The following is a 23,748-nucleotide window of genomic DNA, read 5'->3' as shown; positions in this document are numbered from 1 at the left end:
TTCAACCATAGATATATATAGAACACTAGAGCTGTGTTCGAAATCGTTCCCTATTCCCTCACTCACTATTCCCTATATAGTGTTTATGATATAGTGAACTATATAGGGAACAAACAAACGAGAATTCGGACACTACACTGAACATTTCTGAACGTCATTTACGTCAGTAAATGTGCCCGCATTGCATTGTGGTATACGGGAGTAACATGTAGGGAACATCGTATGTTCACTCAAATTTTGGGTATTTTATTGTCCACTATATAGTGAATGAAATTAACCACTGAGAATTCGAACAGCACTACAAAATGGCGATAGGGAACGATTTCGAACACAGCTATTATGTCTCGTCCGCGCTGCTGGCCAATGGAGTCGAACGTCCGCACTGGCGGCCATCTTGCCCCAGTCAGCTCGCTCACCCATAACATTGTTGGTAGTGGTACATGTACTTTTTAAATAACCATAACTTGCTCAATTTTCAACCGATTTTCAAACGGTTTGGTTTGTTATAAACGTCAGAGTTGTAGTTATGACACTGCATACTTATGACTAATTATGTTATGTTCTAAAAAAAAAATTAATAAGCTAAATAGGTACAATAGGTCCCTTTACAAATAGTGAAGTTTTGAAAAATTGCATGAAAAATTATAATTTAAATCCACAAAGAATATATGTGTGATCCGGGGCATATAAAGACTGGGACCAGAAAATAATTACTTTCTCTCCATTGAAACCCATTCATATTTTACGATCTCATAGGTCCCATGGAGACCACCGGAAGGGGCGGGACTTCGGCACATGAATCTTAAAGTTGCGCGTCTGAACAACTACGTCACTTCCGCTGTTTAAAAATGGCGTACAACAACACTCAGAGTGGGATGTTGCAGGTCTGCAGTTTCTGCAGGAATTACTGAATATTTGCTTATAAACGAGCGGCTTATTGTTCCGCGTGTGTGTGGTTGAAGACGCACAGAGGTACGGGGCTTCGGTGGTGGTTTTGTTCCAGGGTCGGGTCGCATTGAGCCCATACTGCTCTGATTAAAGTACATAATACATCTGTATAATAGTTGCGTTATTTGTTGCAGGGCTGATCACAACAACTTTATCTTCTAGGATAACATGTGTTTTCACTTAACGAGTTATAGCCTAGGAGAATACATTAACGTTGTTATTGCGCTTGCAATTGTTGAATGTTAAATCAACTGTCATTCACTGACCAAAGTGGACCACTAAAAAGTCTGGGCGTCAACACAGGATAGCCCCCATTATGGACATTTATATTTCGCTCTATTGCTGTAACCCACAGAAGACTGAAACCTTATAAAAAACGTCCATACACCATATTCTCTAACTTTTGCAACCTGTACGATTGAACTGATCGCACTACATCTGTAGTAGCTGACCTCCATGTTGTTCTCGTTGTTATCTTGTAGTATTTCAGAATGAGCAGCAGGAGGAAACGCGCTCCCCCGGTCAGGGTGGACGACGAGGCCAAGAAGAAGCTAAACTGGAACATGCTTGAGGATCGCCAGAGGGAATGTGAAGTCCTCCAGGCGGACGACCCCATGCCAAGCTGCTCAGCGACACCAGCCCCCCTGTGCTCACTCCTTACCCCCGGTGGATCCGCCCCAGAACGAGGGCGGGGAGAGGAGGAGCTCCCCGGGACGTCCTCGGACGCCACAGTCGCTTTGCGGTCGGCCTCTCTGTCGCTCTCGGTGCTTCCTACTTCGACGCTGGCTTCCGTCTGGAAGTCGCTGATAGGCGAGTTCAGCCTCAAACCTGCTGTGGTCCCCGATCCCGACCGGGAGCGCGCAGCCTTCACCCTGCGTAGGACGGGACAGCAGGTGTTGCTCTGTTACTCGAGTCAGGAGGAGAGCTCTGAGGAGCCGGGGAAAGCCCCAGAGGAGGAGCAGAAGGGGGAGATCGTGTGTACCCAAGAGCACACCCTTGGTAGCGTACTGCTGGAGGACCTGGAGTGGCTGCAGAAGAGAGGGCTGGTACAGCTCTGTCACCAGACCAAAGCAGAGGCCATCAAGGTACAGTCACCTCAGAATACAAACCGGTACGCTGGGTGTCCAGTTAGCAGGATTCTAGGTCACACACTGGATACTTAGATCGGGGTCGTTGGTCATCTGTCAAAAGATTGAAAAGGATTTGGGAAGACATTGGGATTTGAAGTTTACAACATAAATATGTATTGATGATGGAAAAAAACGGTGTCATGTAATAAAATAATAAAACTATAGAATAAATAGAATAGAAGCATCTTCGATTTTACTGTTGTATGGTGTTAATGACGTCTGGCCAGAGAAGTATGTTTATACATCCCTTGGACACCATCTGTTAAGTCTATACAGGTGTTCAGAAGATGGCTGGGTGTCTACTATCAACCAAGTTGTCTGTTTATATTTCTGTTGTGTGTTAAGTATTTCTGTCTTTGCCACTTGACTGACTGTTTGACACTGCAGGTGGGGATATACCTGCTGGAGGCGGGGATAAGCAAGCCAGAGTTCCTGGGCGAGGGGAATTCTAGGCTAAAGAAGGCTAATCAGCTAATGCAGAAGCTAATGGAGTATTTCTATGACTTCATTATACCAGGTAAGAAACCGCAAATACCCGACAAATGTTCCTTACGGCCCCATTTCCATCATTCCTGCATCATTGCTATACTATTCTTGCCAATAAGCAGGGCAGTGTTTGGCTTACGCTCAAGGGGATGCAGTTCAACAACACCCCCACCCTTAAAGGTCCCATGACATGCCACCAGGTGTGGTGTGACTAGCCGCTACAAGCCGTTTTGGAAATCTGCCCCTTATGACTTCACAGGTGTGCGTGTCCACCTAGACGTGTGACGGATAGATGAGCAACGTTTGCTACGGTCCACTGGGTAGGCTGCTAGACTGATCTATCCAGCACACATCTAGGTGGACATGCTCACTTTCTGCCCCTTATGATGAAGGGGCAGAATTCCAAAACGGCTTGTAACGGCTAATCACACCACACCTGGTGGCATGTCACGGGACCTTTAACTCTCTTTCTCTCTTTCTCTTTCTCTCCTTTCTCTCTTTCTTTCCTTTCTCTTTCTCTCCTTTCTCTCTTTCTTTCCTTTCTCTTTCTCTCTTTCTCTTTCTCTCCTTTCTCTCTTTCTTTCCTTTCTCTTTCTCTCTTTCTCTTTCTCTCCTTTCTCTCTTTCTTTCCTTTCTCTTTCTCTCTTTCTCTTTCTCTCCTTTCTCTCTTTCTTTCCTTTCTCTTTCTCTCTTTCTCTCCTTTCTCTCTTTCTTTCCTTTCTCTTTCTTCCTTTCTTTTATTCTCTCTCTGTTTTTCTCTCTTTTTCTGCAGAGGCGGTGGACACCGAGGAGGTAGACTGCGACACAGACCTGGAGCGTCAGAACGTGGAGGAGCTCTACGACTACGTCAGGCACCTCCACCAGCGCCAGGAGCAGCAGCGAGGGGACCGGGAGCCCCCGCACAATGTCCAGCACACGGCCCTCATCCCCGTGCTGAGACCCTATCAGAGCCAGGCTGTCAACTGGATGCTGCGGAGGGAGCGATACAGGCTCAACTCCCCCAAAGGTATGGGCCTGCAGGCCGGGAGGTACGCGGTTACAGAACCCCTAAGGACTAGGGATGTGAATAACTCAAATTTTTCATGGTCGAATAATCAGTGGGTGGTATGAACGAATAATCGATTATTCGATGTGTGCCGACATTCACAAAGGCAGCCATGGATCATCGGCAAGAAATCACTTCACAATATCTTAAATGCAAAAAAACTAACTTTAACAGTGATCAGTGTTTGTGTTGTATGCATATATATTAATATTTATGCTTGTGTATTGTGTATATTGTTTTTCTGTACATGATTAATAATAAAAATTAATAATAGTGCTACAGAACCAACATTAGTTCCGTCCGTTAATTCTTGTTTCTTTGAATGGGAAAAAATGTTAACGGTCCAAATGTTAAAAATCGACTTTGACCCTCAGGAACGAATAATCGAATAATCGAATATTCTGACCCATCCCTACTAAGGAGCTAGCAGATACTGTTATCCAAGGCCACTCAACAGACCCATTTATACAAGGCCAACAATCAGATCGTCAAACTTCAAATTAAAAAGTGCTAATGGTTTTCATTATCTGGATTCATCTCACACTTTCTCCACAGACCCATCGCTACACTTTCTCTGGCGTGAGGTGGTCTCTTTGTGCGGGAAGAAATTGTACTACAACCCCTTCACTGGCTGGTGAGTCCAACATCATCTGTTCAACGACATCATTTATGGAATAAATGATGGAACAATTATGGAACAAACACACGATATGCGTCCAACCTGGACTTGCGATGAGCATTGTTATGTGTATCATGATGTGATAATTTAGATTAAAACTAGCTATGATGAAATGGATTATCTGTTTATTTTTTTCAAGTTTCAAGTTTCAAGCAAAGTATGGTTTAGAATGTCAAGACATTTTCATAAAAAATAATAATATATGTGTTTAATAATAAAGTGTTTAAAAAAAGTTATGGAATTGTCTTTTTTAATGCGTCTGTGAAATTTTGATAAGAGGTGCCCAAATAATCCTGGGACCAAAATGGGGTCCTCCATCACAGTCTCCCTCGTCCTGACCTTCTGGTGACCGGGTCCGTCTCTCTGTCTTCAGTCTGATGCGGGAGTTCCCGCTGGCGGGGCCTCAGTGGCCCGGGGGGGTCCTGGCAGACGAGATGGGCCTGGGGAAGACCGTGGAGGTCCTGGCCCTGATCCTGTGCCACAGCCGGCAGGGCCTGGAGCCCGACACCCTCACCCTCCCCCTGGTGAGAGAGACACCGGATCATACTCACCAGCAACACTCACCTTTCTCTGCTGCCCACAAATCACTTTTTGAAATCACACTTGAAAACAGTTTGGGTCTCAAAAAACTCCTCGAAAGGCAGAAGTTGTCCTGCCAAAACTGGGGTATACTCAGTCTTGAAATTATATTGTTTGGGGGGTGGGGTTACTTTTATTTTTATTTTGAATGAATAATTGATTAATCTATTTGTGTTCTTATTCTTAAATGCTTAATCAATTAATGTCATTTATGTATATTGATGTGTTTTATTAGGGGAAGTCTGTGAATTACTTCGTACCTCCACCACAGCTGGAGAAGGAGGAAGTCATCCACTGCAAATCAGAAGCTCTACCAAAAGTCAGGATCTCCTACCCCAGTGAGTAACTGGATCAATCCATCTTATCACCATAACCATGGCTGTTCTTTGTGTGTATGACTTCCATTGTTCTATATAGTGGTATAAGCTAAGGCTCCAGGCTAAAATCAGACAAAAACTAGACCTCAAATAGATGGCATGATAGTGTAGTAGACTCCGGGTACTGGGCGATTTCAGCTGAAGGGTTCAAATATAAAATATATAGAAACTTTGTATAATGACAAACCTATGAATGCAGTCCTGCAGATGAAAATGCACGGACGATAACGACGATCTCTAATGACATTACATCACTGTGGGCGTTTGACATGTGCTCAAACTAATATTTTGCATACAGGCCATTAGTCACTTGATTTGACCTTTTGACCTCGGACTTCTATCCGTCTAGCCGTGCGTGTCATGCTGCTCACCGCCATCAAGGAAATGCGCTCTGGCAAGGGGGCGTCGGTCAACGGCGTCTTCAGCTACCTCCGCTCCACCTACGGCTACGACCTCCTGAGGAACCGCAACCACATCCGGCGCGCGCTGGCCAAGCTGATCGACGAGGGCCTGGTGGACCGGGTCAAGGGTCGCGGCCTGGCCGGGTCCTTCCGGCTGGGGAAGAAGTACAAGGAGAAGAAGTCCACGGTCACCGCGCCGGCAAAGTCTGTGAGTCTCAGTTTTGGTCCAGTTTTTGTTTGTTTCCTATTAGTGGCTATTTATTTACTCTTTTTATTAATGTAGTAGACACTTTTATCCTCCTAGTTGCAGTGAGCGCAGATGGATCATTAAAGGAGCAGTTAGTGGTCAGGGCGTCTTCTCGCTCAAGTACACCTACAGGTTTTGTTTGTGTGTGTGTGTGTGTGTTGGGGACGGAACCCGGGACCTTTCGGCGGGGACGTGGACACCCTGGCTACTGCCCTGCCCTGGCTCAACGGTGTTCTTCTGTGTCTTTTCTCTCCCATGTCAGCCTCCCCCAAGCAAAAAGGTCCCGCGCAGGAGAACTTCCCAGCGGCGAGCGGGGGAGAAAGTGGACTACGTCTCGCCGGCGTCCCCGGGGGAAGACCCCGGGCGCCAGTGGTCTGAGGACGCCGCGCCGGGGCCGGAGCACGCCGACCAATCGGACGACAGCCCGCTTGGGGACAGCTCCCGGGAATTCCTCTCCTCTCCGGTGGCAGTGAATAAAACACGGGTGACGTCGCCTCACCGCGACGGGAGCGACACGGCCACCCAGGAAGAAACGGGCGATCTGCGGGAAGAACGCACGAGCCCAGTTCCTCGGGTGGAGCCGCCGCCGCCGTCGTCGCCGCCGCCGTCGTCGTCATCGCCGCCACCGCCGCCTGCGACCAGGGCGTCCCTCGCGCCGTTCAACACGCCCGCCTACCGCTTCGAGTGCATCTGCGGCGAGCTGGGCCTCGCGGACTACAAGGCGCGGGTGCAGTGCATGAACTGCCAGCTGTGGCAGCACGCCCAGTGCGTCAACTACAAGGAGGAGAGCCGGGAGACCACGCCCTTCTACTGCCCCCACTGCCTGGTCGCCATGACGCCCGTCCCCACAGGCGCCACGCTGATCATCTCCCCCAGCTCCATCTGCCACCAGTGGGTGGAGGAGATCCGGCGTCACATCAGCTCCTCCTCGCTGCGCGTGCTGGTGAGAGGAGCGGCGCTTGAGAAGCGGTTGAGGCCCGTTGTCTGTGTTTCGGTGTCTGGTTTCTTTTAAAGGGTGCATGCACATGTCCGTCTTGTTATTTGAGTTGGCTGCCCTTTAGAGGTTAAAACATGATGATGCTTTTGAACATCCAGATCTCTAGATTTTATTGGGTGAGTGCTGCATGCGGCGCGCAACTATTCTTCTTAAAAAAAATCTTTTTTTTTTTTTATATAATTTTTTACGATTGAAGTCAATGGGGTCATTCTCTGACACAAGGTTACTAACGGGTAACCTTCCTTCAAACATTTAACAAATCCAAACACACGCACAGCACACACACCTGTAACAGTGACTTGATTCAACAATTTTAAACTTTAACAGCTCAGCTATTCTATAGTTTATCTCAAATGTATTCAAACTTTATCACTTTAGCTGTTTGTTTAACTCTTCACTTTATTTGTTTCCAACCCTTTTACTTTTTTTAAATGGTGTGCATGTTTAAATAGTTTACTCCATTTAGACTCTGTTCATATTCCATCACTTGATTTAAGCCATTTAACATTTCTTTATGTTTTAAACTATGTGGCTTTACTAAAACATATTTTCAACCTCATTTTGCCCTCCAGCACTCACCGCATTTACTGCAGGAAATGCATTTTCTAGTTTTACACGTATTTAAATCTTAAGATTATTACGGGTCCAGCGCCACAAGTGTATAAATAACACATTTACATTTATTGATTCTTTGTCCAAGTCTTTTGTCGTTGTGTTATTCCCATCGGTCAGCCGCCTGTTTGAACCTTTGTTGTTACGTCTGACCCTCCACCCTCCGTGCCCGTGTCCTCTCCTCCGGTCGCCCCAGGTGTACCAGGGCGTGAAGCGGCACGGCTTCATCCAGCCGCGCGTGCTGGGGGAGCAGGACGTGGTCATCACCACCTACGACGTGCTGCGCTCGGAGCTCAACTACGTGGACATCCCGCACAGCAACAGCGAGGACGGCCGGCGCTTCCGCAACCAGAAGCGCTACATGGCCGTGCCCAGCCCCCTGGTGGCCGTGGAGTGGTGGCGGATCTGCCTGGACGAGGCCCAGACGGTGGAATGTACCACCGCCAAGGTGACGGGGGTGGGGGGGGGTGAAGTTATTTCACTGTTTCAGTTTGTGCTTTTGTTTGAGATTGTATTTTCCTTCTGCTGTTCAGCAACAAATATTATTACTATGTCACTATTGAATATTATACAGTGTGAATATTATACATATACAGTGAATATTACTTCTTCTTTCAGTCTTTTTCGATTTTTTAACTGCCAGAAACGATCCTTTTCTATTCTACTGGCATCAGATTCACAACCGTTATGCTAATGCAAATTGAAAGCAGTTGCTGTGATTGTCTTTTCTGCCGTGGTTCTTCCGTTGCTTTGGCTCCCTGGTGCTACAGCTTATTCCTCACAGCCGCCTTTCCGATGCTGATGTGCTAACCGCCGCGTCTTGTATGTCGCTAGGCAGCAGAAATGGCGCTGCGTCTTGCGTCTGTCAACCGTTGGTGTGTCAGTGGAACTCCAGTCCAGAGAGGCTTAGAGGGTAAGTACTGAAAATAAAACACCTCTCCAGAGCCTTGAGACACTTGCTTTAATAATGGTCTAGTATTAGTTATCGGTGAGTATGTGACTCATCAAACCAACAACAGCATTGGTGATGTTACCAAGTGTGGACCTCATTTGCACAGTCGCAGTAACCCGCATTCAACCCTAGGTGGGGGTGTTGCTGTGGTTTGATATTTAAGTTTGGATACCCTTTAAACGTTTTGTTGTTGTTGTTTTGGCATAAAGATCTCTACGGCCTCGTGCTTTTCCTCGGTGTCGACCCCTACTGGGTGAAACACTGGTGGGACCAGCTGTTGTACCGCCCCTATCGCCGCGGCAACACGGAGCCTCTGTACAGCGTGATCGGTCAACTGCTGTGGCGATCAGCAAAAAAGGACGTTATTGACCAAGTATGCCAGTTGTCAACAAATTGTACTAGTCTTAGGTATGCAAAAAAAGTGGACTACATATAATAATAATAATAATAATATAATACTGGAACTAATCCGAAGGAACTCTGCTACCAAGCAGATTGTTCTTTCTGTTTTTTAAATCTATTATAATTTTGATGATTATGAAAAACGAAAATTGTGAAGATTTACGACGAGGAAAAGTGTTTGGAGAGCGACAGGTGGTCTTCAACTCTGTGGCCGTGACCCCCCACCCGCCAGATCCAGATCCCGCCGCAGACGGACGAGGTCCACTGGCTGCGCTTCTCCCCCGTGGAGGGCCACTTCTACCACCGGCAGCACGACGTCTGCTCCCACGACGCCCTGGCGCAGCTCCGCAAGATCTCCGACTGGAGCCTGAAGCTGGGCAGCCTGGACCGCCGCACGGTCACCGCCATCCTCTACCCGCTGCTGAGGCTGCGGCAGGCCTGCTGCCACCCGCAGGCCGTCCGCGGGGAGTTCCTCCCCCTGCAGAAGAGGTACGGCGTGCTCTGGGGCTCTAGACCAGGCTGGGACACGTAAGCCGTTTCTCAATTCGCGTTCTCGTGCGTTCTCGTGTACTTGCGTTCTCGGTAAACGTCATCAGTGGTAGCCCAAGCACTGTTCCAAGTACGCGAGAACGCGAGTACTGTCGTAAAACCCGGAAGTGTTCTCGATGCGTTCTCGATGAGGCCGTTCTACCGAGGACGCATCGGAGGTGACTCGTGTGGACTTGGGACCGTTAAATATCCCAGAATGCATCATCGAGTCCGCTGCTGTTCCAATTGCAGAGTGCGTACTCGCGTTCTCGGAAGTATGTACTTGAAAGTCCGGACTTGCCAAGTACGTACTTCCAAGTCCGCGAGAACGTAGTCTGCGTACTTGGTATTGAGAAACGGCTGTAGTGTTTCTGAAGCAACGGGTTTATCTTAAGGATGAGAAGGAAGAAATTTAGATTTACTTAAAATACTGGGTTCGATCCCAGATTCACTTGTATCGATAAGTACTTATCGATACAAGTGAATATTTACTGAAAGTATCAGTAAATATTAAAAGCAGATTTATAAATAATTATGGAACGGGTGGATTCAATCAAGCGATCTGATTGGTTCCCAACTGTTGTATAATGAGCGTATACACACAGCTATGACGCCCATTCAGTTTACAGAGATCCGTATCACTCCACGCCTAACTTGAACTGTTGTTTATTTATATATGAAAGCAGTAGCATAGTTCACTAAAGCCTAAAAACATGTTGATTGCTGGAGAGGGTGGAAATGTTGTAAAGCAATAGGCACACGGTGCGTGAACTGCTCGATAGTAGGCTAGATTGCCGGCGAACCAAGCTACCGTCTCTAGCCTTCTCTCTGAAGGACGCTACAGTGTGTTGCATAGCAACCGCCGTACACTTTGCAGGCAGCCAGGAGGGACTACTTTTTTGTATTCGTTAAAAAAAATGCTTTTCCGACTTTCTCGCTTTTTCAAAATTGAGGGTGTCTATGGCTTTCATTTCGCCATACTTACGTAACCGTTTTATAAAAGCAATAGATCACTTCAGTCAGTGAAATGTTCTCATTATACCACAGTTAAGGGGGTCGCCGTCCGGTATAATGAGAACATACCACAGCCTGTCGTGAGCTATTGCTTAAATATATTGACCCTACCATACAGTTTAAAATCATCCTTGAAGAGCCATTTAAAATGCAGATGGGTTGGATGTTGCATATGAGGACAAACGTTGATGGGACCAAAAGGACCATTCTATGTTATTGTCATGGTAATAAATGCTGACCATGAAGCTTCTAGAAGAAAAGAGAACGGTTGCGTTGTTGTGTGGCAGCTGCGTTGGCTAATGAGCTGAGTATCAGGACGCTAGCTGCCTGGAGCCCTGGGTAATCATCCAGGGGACATGGGTTCTACTTCATCATCTTGATTGCAATGCTGTGTGTGTACGTGTGTGTGTGTGTGTGTGTGTGTGTGTGTGTGTGTGTGTGTGTGTGTGTGTGTGTGTGTGTGTGTGTGTGTGTGTGTGTGTGTGTGTGTGTGTGTGTGTGTGTGTGTGTGTGTGTGTGTCCAGCACCATGACGATGGAGGAGCTCCTAAAGTCCCTGCAGAAGAAGTGTGGAGTGGAGTGTGAGGAGGCTCACCGACAGTTGGTGTGTGCTTTCAACGGACTGGCGGGCATTCACATCATTAGAGGTACACACACACACACACACACACACATCATTAGAGGTACACACACACATCATTAGAGGTACACACACACACACACATCATTAGAGGTACACACACACACACACACACACATCATTAGAGGTACACACACACATCATTAGAGGTACACACACACACACACATCATTAGAGGTACACACATCATTAGAGGCACACACACACACACACACATCATTAGAGGTACACACTCACACACATCATTAGAGGTACACACACACATCATTAGAGGTACACACACACATCATTAGAGGTACACACACACACACACACATCATTAGAGGTACACACACACATCATTAGAGGTACACACACACACACACACACATCATTAGAGGTACACACACACATCATTAGAGATACACACACGCACACATCATTAGCGGTACACACACACATCATTAGAGGTACACACACACACACACACACACACACACACACACACACACACACACACACACACACACACACACACATTAGCGGTACACACACACATCATTAGAGGTACACACACACATCATTAGCGGTACACACACACACACACACACATCATTAGCGGTACACACACACACACACACACACACACATCATTAGCGGTACACACACACACATCATTAGCGGTACACACACACATCATTAGCGGTACACACACACATCATTAGCGGTACACACACACATCATTAGAGGTACACACACACACATTATCAGAGGTAGACAGGCACATCGTCATCAGAGGTGTACACACACATTATCAGTGGTACACACTGCCGACCCCAAAGCCAGCTCAGGACAGTCCTCCTGAACCACGCTTTCCCATGGAAACTCCCTTCTCTCACACACACACAGGCACGCACACAGACACACACAAAGCAGCCTCCATGATCTCACACCCCATCCCCAGCCCCTCTCACACACAAAACACACACACTCCTTTCAGCCCCCGCACCACGTCTGAACTGGAGTGTTTGAAGTGGCCCCTATGGCGGTCTTGTTCGGGGCCCCGAGGTGTTTGGTCTGAAATCCCCCCCTCTCGTGTCCGCGCTGCGTGTGGGTGAGGGGGGCCCTAATGAGGTTGTGTGTGTGTCTTTGTGCAGATGAGTTTCTGGAGGCGGTGGAGATGTACCGAGAAGTGTTGCGTTCGTCAGAGGAACATAAAGACCGGCTGAAAACAGACTCCTTGCAGGTACCTGCCCCCCGGGCCGCCTGGTTTTACATATCAAAGGTTATTCCAATGAAGGCCTGCGAGGGTTGGATTAGATTGTTGTTTTGTTGATATCAAATTAAATGATCTTTAAGTTAGAGAAATTAGTTTGGAAAAAAATGTCTGCGTTCTGCTACCGTTACCATTGTTAGTCCCAAAATGTTTTTACAATAACCTTTTAGTCTTTCTCTGCGTTCAAATGATTATATTATCTTTATTATATTATTATTATATGATCAATTATCTATGACACTCCTCGACACAACAAAAAGAGGATGAACACTGGACGACGTGACTGTAAGAAACACACGACCTGTGTCTGTTCACGTCTCTCACCGCACAGAGGCTCCACGCCACCCACAACCTGATGGAGCTGCTGAGTGCAAAGCATGCTGGGATACCTCCTACGCTCAGAGACGAGCGCCTGAGCGAAGAGGTAATTTTAGTCCTAGAACTCCCTTACTCATCAAGTAACTTCAGGTACGTGTATTCCTGTTCCAGATATCAATGACACACAGCGGTGTTGTCGTTTCTTATCGATTGTTGTCATCTAAATGTGTACAGGCAGAGCATCTACGGCAACACTACATGACCAAATACAACGCCGAGGTGTCGGACGCGCACCAAGCCCTCCGGCCTGTGCTGCAGAAAGTCAGCGAGCTCAAACGCAAGGTGGGAACCTCTTTACGTTGCAACATGCCAACGTTGTGTCTATATTGGAGTGTTATTGATGTGAGATTGTGTGTGTGGGACTTTTTTTTTTCTCGCTGTATTTCAAAATAGTGGCTGGCTGTTTGACAAATATTATTTTTTAAAAGCTTATTATTCTACTAACGCTATGAAATGTGTGTCCGTATGTTAATAATGTAAACCTTTACAAGAATGAATGAGTTTTGTTTTGGTTAAAAAATGCTAACATCCATTATGAAGTAAGAAAAAAACAAGGAGCTTATTTTAGTTTCATTTTAGTTTTTTGTTTCAACATCAAATGACGTGTCTTTTATTTTGAAGGTGAACCTGCGCTCCCCGTGGTGGATGGACGTCCTCCAGAAGGCCATTCAGAGCTCCATAGACGAGGACCTGGTGTCCCGGGTGCACAACGAGCTGTCCAGCAGCTACAAGCAGCAGCCCAACAAGTTCACCATGGCCGACAAGTGAGGGCGGACGTTCTGTTCACTGTTGGTTTGGTATTTCTTTACAGTCGGGATCATAGACAGATAGGAGGGAGGGAGAACAGAGAGAGACAGTTATATATGGATCTATAGAGAGAGATGGGTACAGAGAAATGGGTAGAGAGAGAGATATAGACAGGTAGAGGTAGAGGTAGAGAGAGAGAGAGAGAGAGAGAGAGAGAGAGAGAGAGAGAGAGAGAGAGAGAGAGAGAGAGAGAGAGAGAGAGAGAGAGAGAGAGAGAGAGAGAGAGAGAGAGAGAGAGAGAGAGAGAGAGAGAGAGAGAGAGACTCTCAACTTTACGCACTGTATATACATCCCATACAGTGGGGGGGGCATTAGCTCAGGAGGTACAGCGGGTCGGCTGGTAACCGCAAGGTTGCCGGTTCGATCCCCGGCTCCTCCTAGCTGAGTGTCGAGGTGTCCCTGAGCGAGACGCCCTCACCCTGACTGCTCCTGACGAGCTGGCTGTCGCCTTGCATGGCTGACTCCGCCGTCGGTGTGTGAATGTGTGTATGAATGGGTGAATGTCAGTCATAGGGATGTTAACCGATGACCGTTTGACCGATGGTTGACCGTAATAACTTTAACCAATCAATCTTGTCGGTTAAAAAATATATTAAAAAATTTGGGGTCAGTGTGGACTGTGGAGTGTGTGGCTTGGTTTCACTTCACACAAAAAGATGATGAGATGAGGTGACTTATTGGAGGTTGGACAGACACAGCGTCTCTAGCACACTGTTTAATTTCTCCTCAAGTCTTAATTATTCCCGCATGCGAGCGGCGGAGAATATGATCTCTAAATTATTATGGACCAAGATCTTTTTGTGTGACGTGAACAAATGATCCCTCACACTCAATTTTTCATAACTCGCCTGTTTGTACTTAATAAACCAATAAAAACATTTGGCGCGAGGTCACAGGGTTTATAGGGTTCGCGAGCGCACAACGTTTGCGAAAAGTAAAACTTTTAGGCTACAGGCTAAAAACACTCGAGGTTAGAGGGCAGGCAGACGACAGCAAAAGAAGAGTTGTTCTGTCCGTTATCAGAAGACACACAGTGAGTTAGACCTGCCTTGGCCGGTGCGTCTCTTACACTTTCTGAAGGTGCCTGTTATATCATGTTATATCATGTTACAGTCTATTAGGCAATATTCCTCATAAGATGGGCTTGGATTTGGAAATGACTACATTTCAGGATCTTCAATGGTAACAGATAAGGTAATGGTGATCATCATCTTGCTTTATTGTTATTAGCACCACCGTCTCCTCCAAACTAAACCAGCGGCGTCTCTTCTGAGCTGTCCTTTTCTTAAATGAGTCGCGGCGATGTGTCAAATGAGCTCCTAACGCTGCCCTCTTCCGATTGGTCCCTGGTGAATCCCGCGCAGGGTCTCGACCAGGTCCGCGCCGTCTCAGACCATTGACCATTGTGTCTCTACACACGGTCACCGTGCAGTAAGCACGCCTCGTGTTTCAATACAAACACAGGTCGTACCGATGTTGGAGCCACGGCCTCTCACTGGGACGGACCGGGTGCTGTCCCCGTGTCCGCTCTGATCAGTCCTGGGTTTTCAACGCTATCACCTTGTACCCAAACCAATACCAAACTATGGAGCCATTTGGACTCCATGTTCCGCGCTGTAGGGGATTTAAAAAAGTGACGTGAGTGGAAGGGCGGGGCAGAGAGAGAGCGAGAGAGAGAGAAAGAGAGAAGAGAGGAGAGAGAGAGAGGAGAGAGAAGAGAGAGAGAGCGAGAGAGAGAGAGATATAAGCAGAGTTACGAAAAAGCAGGCGGCTGGCTGTTATTTCAAACAGCTGACCTGGTTGAGACCCTGCGCGGGATTCACCAGGGGCCAATCGGAAGAGGGCAGCATTAGGAGCTCATTTGACACATCGCCGCGACTCATTTAAGAAAAGGACAGCTCAGAAGAGACGCCGCTGGTTTAGTTTGGAGGAGACGGTAGGGCTAATAACAATAAAGCAAGATGATGATCACCATTACCTTATCTGTTACCATTGAAGATCCTGAAATGTAGTCATTTCCAAATCCAAGCCCATCTTATGCAGAATATTGCCTAATAGACTGTAACATGATATAACATGATATAACAGGCCCCTTCAGAATGTGTAAGAGACGCACCGGCCAAGGCAGGTCTAACTCACTGTGTGTCTTCTGATAACGGACAGAACAACTCTTCTTTTGCTGTCGTCTGCCTGCCCTCTAACCTCGAGTGTTTTTAGCCTGTAGCCTAAATGTTTTACTTTTCGCAAACGTTGTGCGCTCGCGAACCCTATAAACCCTGTGACCTCGCGCCAAATGTTTTTATTGGTTTATTAAGTACAAACAGGCGAGTTATGAAAAATTGAAAAATTATTAATGGCTGTTATTTCAAACAGCACATTTTAATCTGATCGGTTAACCGGTTTCAACCGGTTAATGAGGCTCGGTGGTCTATCAAGAATACATTTAATTTTCGCCATGCCTAGTCGGTCAACGCTGTAAAGCGCTTTGGATAAAAGCGCTATATAAATGAGGACCATCCCTGAAGTGTGGGTCATAGATTGTTTTTCTCGTGCGTGTAGGTTCCGTGACGGGCGTGGTCTGCAGCTGATCCTCTGCACCCAGACAGACGAGCTGATGAGGTCACAGAAGACGGTGCAGGAGGCTGTGAAGAGGCTGGAAGGTCCCGCCTCCAAGGAGGTCATAGAAGAGGCCACCATTTGTCACCTGAGGCCCGTTCGCCTGCCACTCAACAAGTACGAGGATTGGTTCCGGATTGGTTGTTTCTTCAGGATTTATGATTGAATAATCTTCCAATCTTGAGATCAACTCTTGAAAAAAACAATAATACTAGAATAGTCGTGAGACTTCATTTGATGATTTTCAGGGTGTTTGATTGTAACTTTGTATTCATTCTGTTCCTTATTGCAGTTGTGTGTTCTGCAAAGCAGACGAGCTCTTCACAAACTACGAATCCAAGCTGTTCTCTCACACGTAAGAAGGAGATTAGTCTCAAACGGTCAAATATAACAATATACATATAACATATGAATATAAAAAAACCACTGGTTCAATCCCGAATCACTCACGACCGATCCCGTCACCCCTTCCCTCCGGCAGGGTCAAAGGTCAGACGGCCATCTTCGAGGAGATGATCGAGGACGAGGAGGGCCTGGTGGACGACCGGCTCCCCACCACCAGCCGCGGCCTGTGGGCCGCCAGCGAGACGGAGCGCACCCTGAAGGCACTGCTCACGTTCGCCAAGGCCAAGCGCATGGACCCCCTGCTGGTGGAGGAGGGCAACGCCTTCATGGAACTGTTTGACAACTGGAAGAAGGAGTACAAGGTGTGCAGTCCTCCGCGTTGACCCTCCGTCTCTCTTTCTCTAGACTCTCTCTGAATCTATAGTGTGATCTGTCTGAATCTATAGTGGATCTATTTCTGAATCTATAGTGGATCTATTTCTGAATCTATAGTGTGACCTTTCTGAATCTGTCATGGATCTATTTCTGAATCTATAGTGTGACCTTTCTGAATCTATAGTGGATCTATTTCTGAATCTATAGTGTGACCTTTCTGAATCTATAGTGGATCTATTTCTGAATCTATAGTGTGACCTTTCTGAATCTGTCATGGATCTATTTCTGAATCTATAGTGTGACCTTTCTGAATCTATAGTGGATCTATTTCTGAATCTATAGTGTGACCTTTCTGAATCTATAGTGGATCTATTTCTGAATCTATAGTGTGACCTTTCTGAATCTGTCATGGATCTATTTCTGAATCTATAGTGTGACCTTTCTGAATCTATAGTGTGACCTTTCTGAATCTATAGTGGATCTATTTCTGAATCTATAGTGTGACCTTTCTGAATCTATAGTGGATCTATTTCTGAATCTATAGTGTGATCTTTCTGAATCTATAGTAGATCTTTTTTCTGAATCTGTCATGGATCTATTTCTGAATCTATAGTGTGATCTTTCTGAATCTATAGTGGATCTATTTCTGAATCTATAGTAGATCTTTTTTCTGAATCTATAGTGGATCTATTTCTGAATCTATAGTGTGATCTTTCTGAATCTATAGTAGATCTTTTTTCTGAATCTGTCGTGTGGTCTGCTCCGTGCGTCCGTCTCCAGGTTCTGCATGAGTACTGGATGGTTCTGCGGAACAACGTGTCGGCCATCGACGAGCTGGGCATGGCCACGGAGCGGCTCCGCGTGCGGCTCCCTGAGGAGCCCAAACCCAAAGTCCTCCACATCATAGAACCACACGAGGTGAGAGAGAGAGAGAGAGAGAGAGAGGAGAGAGGGAGACTGAGAGAGAGAGAGAGAGAGAGAGAGAGAGAGAGAGAGAGAGAGAGAGAGAGAGAGAGAGAGAGAGAGAGAGAGAGAGAGAGAGAGAGAGAGAGAGAGAGAGAGAGAGAGAGAGAGAGAGAGGAGAGAGAGAGAGAGAGAGAAGAGAGAGAGAGGAGAGAGAGAGAGAGAGAGAGTTTGAGATAGAGAAAGAGAGCAAGAGACTGACAGGGACTGAAAGAGAGACTGTGAGACAGAGAGAGAGACGCTGAAAGAGAAAGAGAGAGGCAAGAATAAGAGACAGACAGGCACTGAGAGGAGAGCCTGAGACAGACAGAGAGAGACTGCGAGACAGACAGGCACTGAGGGTAGAGACTGAGAGATATGGGAGAACAATAGAGGGAGACTCATTTCTCTCTCCTCCATTTTCTATGAATTGATGACTTTTTTCCCCCACCAACAGGCTTATGACTATGATTTATTACTCTTATAGAGAGCCGGTCTGGCTCAGTGACGCAGTGTCTCAGGACCTTTTAAGCCTTTGCGTCACCACACTGTCGTAGTCTTTAGGTTTGCGTTCTAGAATAACACATACAACGTGGAGTACAACAGCGTGCTCCTTCACCAATAGGAACAAAAGGATTTGGCCGGTCCTTTATGCTGCTGAAGCTTTCACTGCGTACAGCCGATGTCTGGGACGTCACCTTGCCCTTCCTCTCCAGGGAGGTTGTGAATTATTTATGTACGGTTTCATTCTCTGGAGTGTAATTTATGCGTCTGTAGCGCTGAGTGTTTTTTTTTGCTTGGCTAATTGAGGTTCTGTGTGTTGTGTTGGATTAGCGTTACGTTGTGGGGACGTTAGATATGTAGGGTTCGTGAAATAACCGGACGAGGGAATCAGCTGGACGACACTGATGACACAATGCCACAGTTCCTGAAATGTACCTTTTTTTTTTTTTTTTTTGGATGCGATAAGATGAAATGTATTTTCTGAATCCCCGATGGTATTAAGAAGAGGTTTTGGTCTCAGGTGGAGACGAACCGGGTGAAGCTCCTGAACGACCAGGCGCTGGCCAAGTCCCAGCTCCACAAGAAGCTGGGCCAGCTCCTCTACCTCAACAACCTGGAGAAGGTGTGCTCCGCCCCTCACTGACTACAGGCCTACACTTCCTCCAACCCCGGTGTCAGCGTCTTTGACTTCTGTCACTTTTTATGCCATAATCATAATATTGATAATCCCTTGGATTCATATCAAGCGTCAGTATCATGGATTATTTTTCCATGGTAAAAGAGATGACTGTGTATGAAGATGAAACAACATGCATCCACAACTCAGTGGACGGCATGTGGTGCAGGAACAAAATGTGTCCTGCACCACATGCAGGACACTTTGGAGGCACAGCTAGTATTACCTTAAGCACATCAGAGACGCATCACATTGAGCTCCATAGAGATTCTCCAGATTAATTTACAGATAAGTCTCCTTTGCTAGCAGACAGTTTGGCTGTATGTGTCCCCCCTGTGTTTGGTGTCTTACAATTTGTAAAGATTCAGATTCACCCATTTTTCAGAGCATCAAGGGGACAAATTAAAGCCACGATCAATGAAATACCATAATGCAGCACTGCTCGCCCAAAGGGTTTCTTTCTGGCACAGTTACTCCATAAACGTCACTTGGTTTCATTATGTCTCGTCTTCCAGTCCCAGGACAAGGAGACCGGGGGTCTCAACCCAGAACCATGTCCGATCTGTGCCCGTCCCCTGGGACAGGAGGTGAGTGGGGGGGTAGTGCGTACATTCACTCCGGGGGTGTCCATTGTATGGGAAACTGGACAAAATTGGAATCTCAGAATGGTGTTGTTGTTCTGTACTCTAAGAAACTAGTGCCGCTTTTCCACCGCCAGTACCAGCTCGACTCGACTCGCCACGCCTTTTTTGCGTTGCCATTGGCAAAAAAAGTACCTGGTACCTAGTACCGGGTACTTTTTTTTTAGTACTACCTCCGTCGAGGTTCCAAGCGAGTGGAGTAGGTACTTTTGTGTGACGTAAACAGGCTGCTGGTAACTGATTGTCCAGCGGCTCTAAATGGGAATAATCACTCAAAGTTAAGTTGTGTCCGGTGTGGTTGGAGTCCACGGACCCGCTCCCGAGGGGGACACTGATCAGCGTTTCGCCGTGTGTGTAGCTCCTTTCCCGGGGCTAGAGTTAGGCTGCGCGTGGTTGTGTGTGTCGGGCGTGGTTGTGCGCCCACATTGAAGAGGTACTTTTTTAGATGGAAACGCGCCTGGAGTCGAGGCGAGTTGAGTCGAGCTGATACTGTCGGTGGAAAAGCGGCATAAGTGTCCATATTGCATATGCTTATTCTTTCCTAGAAATCTCATCTTAACTCATCTTAAGAGTAACCACTATTGGTAACTGGTTAACTCTTTCTGTACCGACGCGTTTGTTTTCGTCTCCCTGCGCGCGGCCAGTGGGCGGTGCTGACGTGCGGCCACTGCTTCTGCAACGAGTGCATCTCCATCATCGTGGAGCAGTACAGCGTGGGCTCGCGCCGCCGCGCCATCAAGTGCGCCATCTGCCGGCAGACCACGGCGCACGCCGAGATCTCCTACGTGTTCACCTGCAAGGCGTCCAGCCGCGAGCAGGACATCCCCGTCAAGGTCAGCCAAGGACAGACAGCCCCACGGCCCCCACCGGCCGACCCAGGACTAACGAGGCCCCCGGGACTCGTTAGCGAGGGCCGCTGGGCTGTAGAGCAGGAGTCCCCCCGAGTTGTAAACGGTTTCATGAGCGGGTCGCTTGAAAGACTTCCTTGGAAATGAGGACATTCCTTTGGGGTTGTGTTGTGTTTTAGTTTTTTTTGCTGGTTTGAGATTTAATGTTTTGAATCTTTGTTTTTTTTCAATAATAACTGACCCGTGGATTAATCATACGTTTGTGTATCTGTGGGATGTTAATTATGCAGGGCTTGTCGTTCTTTTTTAATCTATTTTAAAACCAAATGAATCTGTCTAGCTTTAAAAACCTTGTTTTTCTAAATATTGCAAAAACTTGAATTGGAAGTTGTTAAATGTTAATAGTCTCTCTCTCTCTGTCTCTGTCTCTCTATGTCTCTGTCTCTCTCTGTCGCTGTCTTTGTCTCTTTATCGCTCTCTCTCTCCCTCGCTCTCACTCTCTTTCTCTTTCTTTCTCTTTCTTTGTCTCTCTACCTCTCTATGTCTCTCTACTTGTCTCTCTCTCTCTCTAGGGGAGCCATTCTACCAAAGTAGAAGCGGTTGTGAGGACCCTCAAGAAGATCCAGCTGACGGACCCCGGGGCCAAATGCCTCGTGTTCTCCATGGTAACCATAGCGTGAAGTGCTTTCTATGAGCTGATCTAATCCCAGGAGGACTGGGCTGATGTTGTCTCCTCTGGTCCTCGTAGTGGCAGTGTGTCCTGGACATCATCTCCAAGGCCCTGTTCGACAACACCATGGAGTTCTCCCAGATCAACGGCATCCACAAGTTCCAGGTGGGTGACGTTCCTCTGTAGCCCCCGAGGCCTTGTGGTCGACAGACGCTCACTTCCTACCACACATTTGGGTCCCACAGTTTAAATGAACGCAAAGTAACTTCAAATTATTTATTTATTATTTATATTATTTCTTTCTAGTAATATAACATTAAAATGAAATTAAAATGATTACAAACTATAAACTTATTTTGAATAACAATAAAATGTTTTTGCATTTCGCAAATCTAACCCATGCGGCAAGTTATAGTTTATCTTAAAATGAACTTGGTCCGTCGAGAACCAATGGCAGAACTCTTTTGCCGATTGCAAAAAAAAAGAAGTGTACACTAACCGCCAGCCGACTCTAAAATCTCCCGCCACGTGTACCTGGTCTCCAGGAGAACCTGAGCTCCTTCAAGCACAAGGAGAAGATCAACATCCTGCTGCTCCCCCTGCACACGGGCTCCAACGGCCTCAACATCATCGAGGCCACGCACGTCCTATTGGTCGAGCCCATCCTCAACCCCGCCCACGAGCTGCAGGCCATCGGGCGCGTCCACCGCATCGGACAGACCAAGTGGGTTCCAGCGACCTCCAGCCACCCGAACACCATTCAGCTGACCTTCAGCTGACCTTCATGGATCAACACGTCCACTCTTTGAAGTTCTTCATCAGGAGCCCCACAGAAGTCAACTGAATTGTCCTGTTGTAATCTGGGTGACATCAAAGGGGCCTGGTGTTCACGTAGTTGATAAATCTACAAATAATGTTAAATTGTATTACTGCTGGTCAGTAAGGGGATACCGCCCTGGCCTTGTTGAACATGTTCAGCGCTGGTTAACGGTGTTTGTTAGTAACCAAGTCACTTTGTTGTTTGACGTGAGCCTTTTCCTCTGATTCCCGTTCATCTCTCTATGCACCAGACCCACGTTTGTTCACCGGTTCCTCATCAAGTCCACGATCGAGGAGAGGATGCAGGCCATGATGAAGACGGCTGACAAAAGGTGAGGAGTGCTCATCTTCTGATCTACCATATATCTGTGAACACTCCCACAAGTGAGGCAAGAACCACGTTGAAATCGTATCTGTTTATATCGCATTTGGTAAAAGGTACAATATTGCTATCTATATAATCAAATTTCAAAACCACTGCATCATTTAGAAAATATTTTTGTAGCCCAGACCAATCTTCTGTAATCTTCCTTTGAATGTGTTATTGTAACGCGTGAGAGTAGCCACAGAAGGTCCTCGTGTGGCGTTACAAACGGAGAGCGCGTCGATAAAGCAGCCGTCTCACTCCGGCGTGTTCCTCCTGTGTCTCGTCCAGCCACAGCGCGGCCGCGGCGGCCATGAAGCACTCGGAGGCGGCGGTGTTGACCGTGGCCGACCTCGCAGACCTCTTCACAGAGGACGGCGAGCCGCTGGGCTAGACCGCCGGGGCCGGACCCCCCACCCCCACCCCCACCGCCGAACCCCCACCCCCACCCTCACCACCACCCCCACCCTCACCACCATCCCCATCCCCACCACATGGCCATTCCCCCGTAACAAGCAGTAAGACTAGAGAGACTCCGAGAGACCTCCTCCGAGACATGGCGCCATTACTGCAGTGCCGTCGGGATTTGCACATTTGTGTGTGTGTGTGTGTTCCAGACGCATCGGAGATGGATGAGTGGTCCACCTTTCTGCTTAGAACAGTCATTAGACGTCGTTACACTGCCAAAGATGCCGTCTTATGCGCGCCTTTTTCGCAGCCCCGTCTTCTCCAGTGAACCAAGAGAGCCGGCGCCGTGACGATCAGGGATTTTACCCCCTCGGTTTCACACAGGCGACTTGAGATAAGACGGTGAAATTGCCGGGCGTGCCAAGCCGCGACCGAACCGCGGCTGGGCAGTGTAAAAATGCCTATTTATTTTCCAGATCTATCTGATGTTGTTCATGTAACAAATTATAAATTTTTGGGGAACAATTGTGAAAGAATTGTGAATTGTGTTATTGTAGAATGTATTTTAGTAATAAAAATCTGTCTGTTTTTTTTGCAATCAGTTCCAACCGGATTATTTTGTGTTGGATGTTATGTGTTTTATTTTGAACATTTCCGGTCATAATTCAATGCCCTACTTAAACAGAGAATTAGGAAGGAAGGAAGGAAGGAAGCACAGCTATAAAACACAAAGATCGAAAGGAAGAGTCTCTTCCAGATCCCGTTCAGACGGCCGTCTTAGGATACGAAGTCGGAAAACTCCTCCCGACAGCTTGTCCTATTTGCAAAACAAAACCGAAGATCCAGCCGCTTTAAAAGAGAATCTCATAAATCGATCCTCATAAAAACAAGAGGGTTGAAGTTGTTGAGGCGTGATTGCAGTAAGTGTCCGTCGGGGTGTTGTGTTGTTTCCATGGGCGGAGGGAGCACAGTTTGACCATAGTAATAAAGCCCATCATTAAAAGGATCCCTTATTAAAACCTTCACTCATGGCCTGTAATACATTCAATCAACAGCGTTTTATG

General features: G+C 47.0%; 1 protein-coding gene across 1 annotated transcript; it reads left to right on the top strand.

Annotated features, from left to right (window-relative positions):
• Positions 1 to 846: 846 nt before the first annotated feature.
• shprh (SNF2 histone linker PHD RING helicase) lies at positions 847 to 23,709 on the top strand. The gene is made up of 30 exons (XM_084482330.1): positions 847 to 972; positions 1,431 to 2,033; positions 2,466 to 2,595; positions 3,337 to 3,570; positions 4,165 to 4,243; positions 4,662 to 4,812; positions 5,103 to 5,205; positions 5,594 to 5,853; positions 6,155 to 6,835; positions 7,698 to 7,949; positions 8,336 to 8,414; positions 8,663 to 8,826; positions 9,088 to 9,344; positions 10,922 to 11,043; positions 12,173 to 12,261; positions 12,623 to 12,715; positions 12,844 to 12,951; positions 13,291 to 13,433; positions 16,036 to 16,209; positions 16,385 to 16,447; positions 16,574 to 16,799; positions 17,593 to 17,730; positions 18,779 to 18,880; positions 19,450 to 19,521; positions 20,220 to 20,408; positions 20,996 to 21,088; positions 21,172 to 21,258; positions 21,639 to 21,817; positions 22,164 to 22,244; positions 22,568 to 23,709. The coding sequence occupies exons 2-30, from the start codon at positions 1,440 to 1,442 to the stop codon at positions 22,668 to 22,670; spliced, it is 5,046 nt and encodes a 1,681-aa protein (XP_084338456.1). The 5' UTR covers positions 847 to 972; positions 1,431 to 1,439; the 3' UTR covers positions 22,671 to 23,709.
• Positions 23,710 to 23,748: the final 39 nt, after the last annotated feature.

Source organism: Micromesistius poutassou (genome assembly GCF_964030765.1).
Source record: "Micromesistius poutassou genome assembly, chromosome: 17".
NCBI lineage: Eukaryota > Metazoa > Chordata > Actinopteri > Gadiformes > Gadidae > Micromesistius > Micromesistius poutassou.
This window is presented reverse-complemented; position numbering and strand designations above follow the sequence as displayed.

Excerpts from the sequence above, each read along its gene's own strand:
- shprh (XM_084482330.1), top strand. The coding sequence starts at position 1,440 with ATGAGCAGCAGGAGGAAACGCGCTCCCCCGGTCAGGGTGGACGACGAG. Across the intron at positions 2,034-2,465 it reads CCAAAGCAGAGGCCATCAAG|GTGGGGATATACCTGCTGGA; the intron begins GTACAGTCACCT and ends TTGACACTGCAG. Across the intron at positions 4,813-5,102 it reads ACACCCTCACCCTCCCCCTG|GGGAAGTCTGTGAATTACTT; the intron begins GTGAGAGAGACA and ends GTGTTTTATTAG.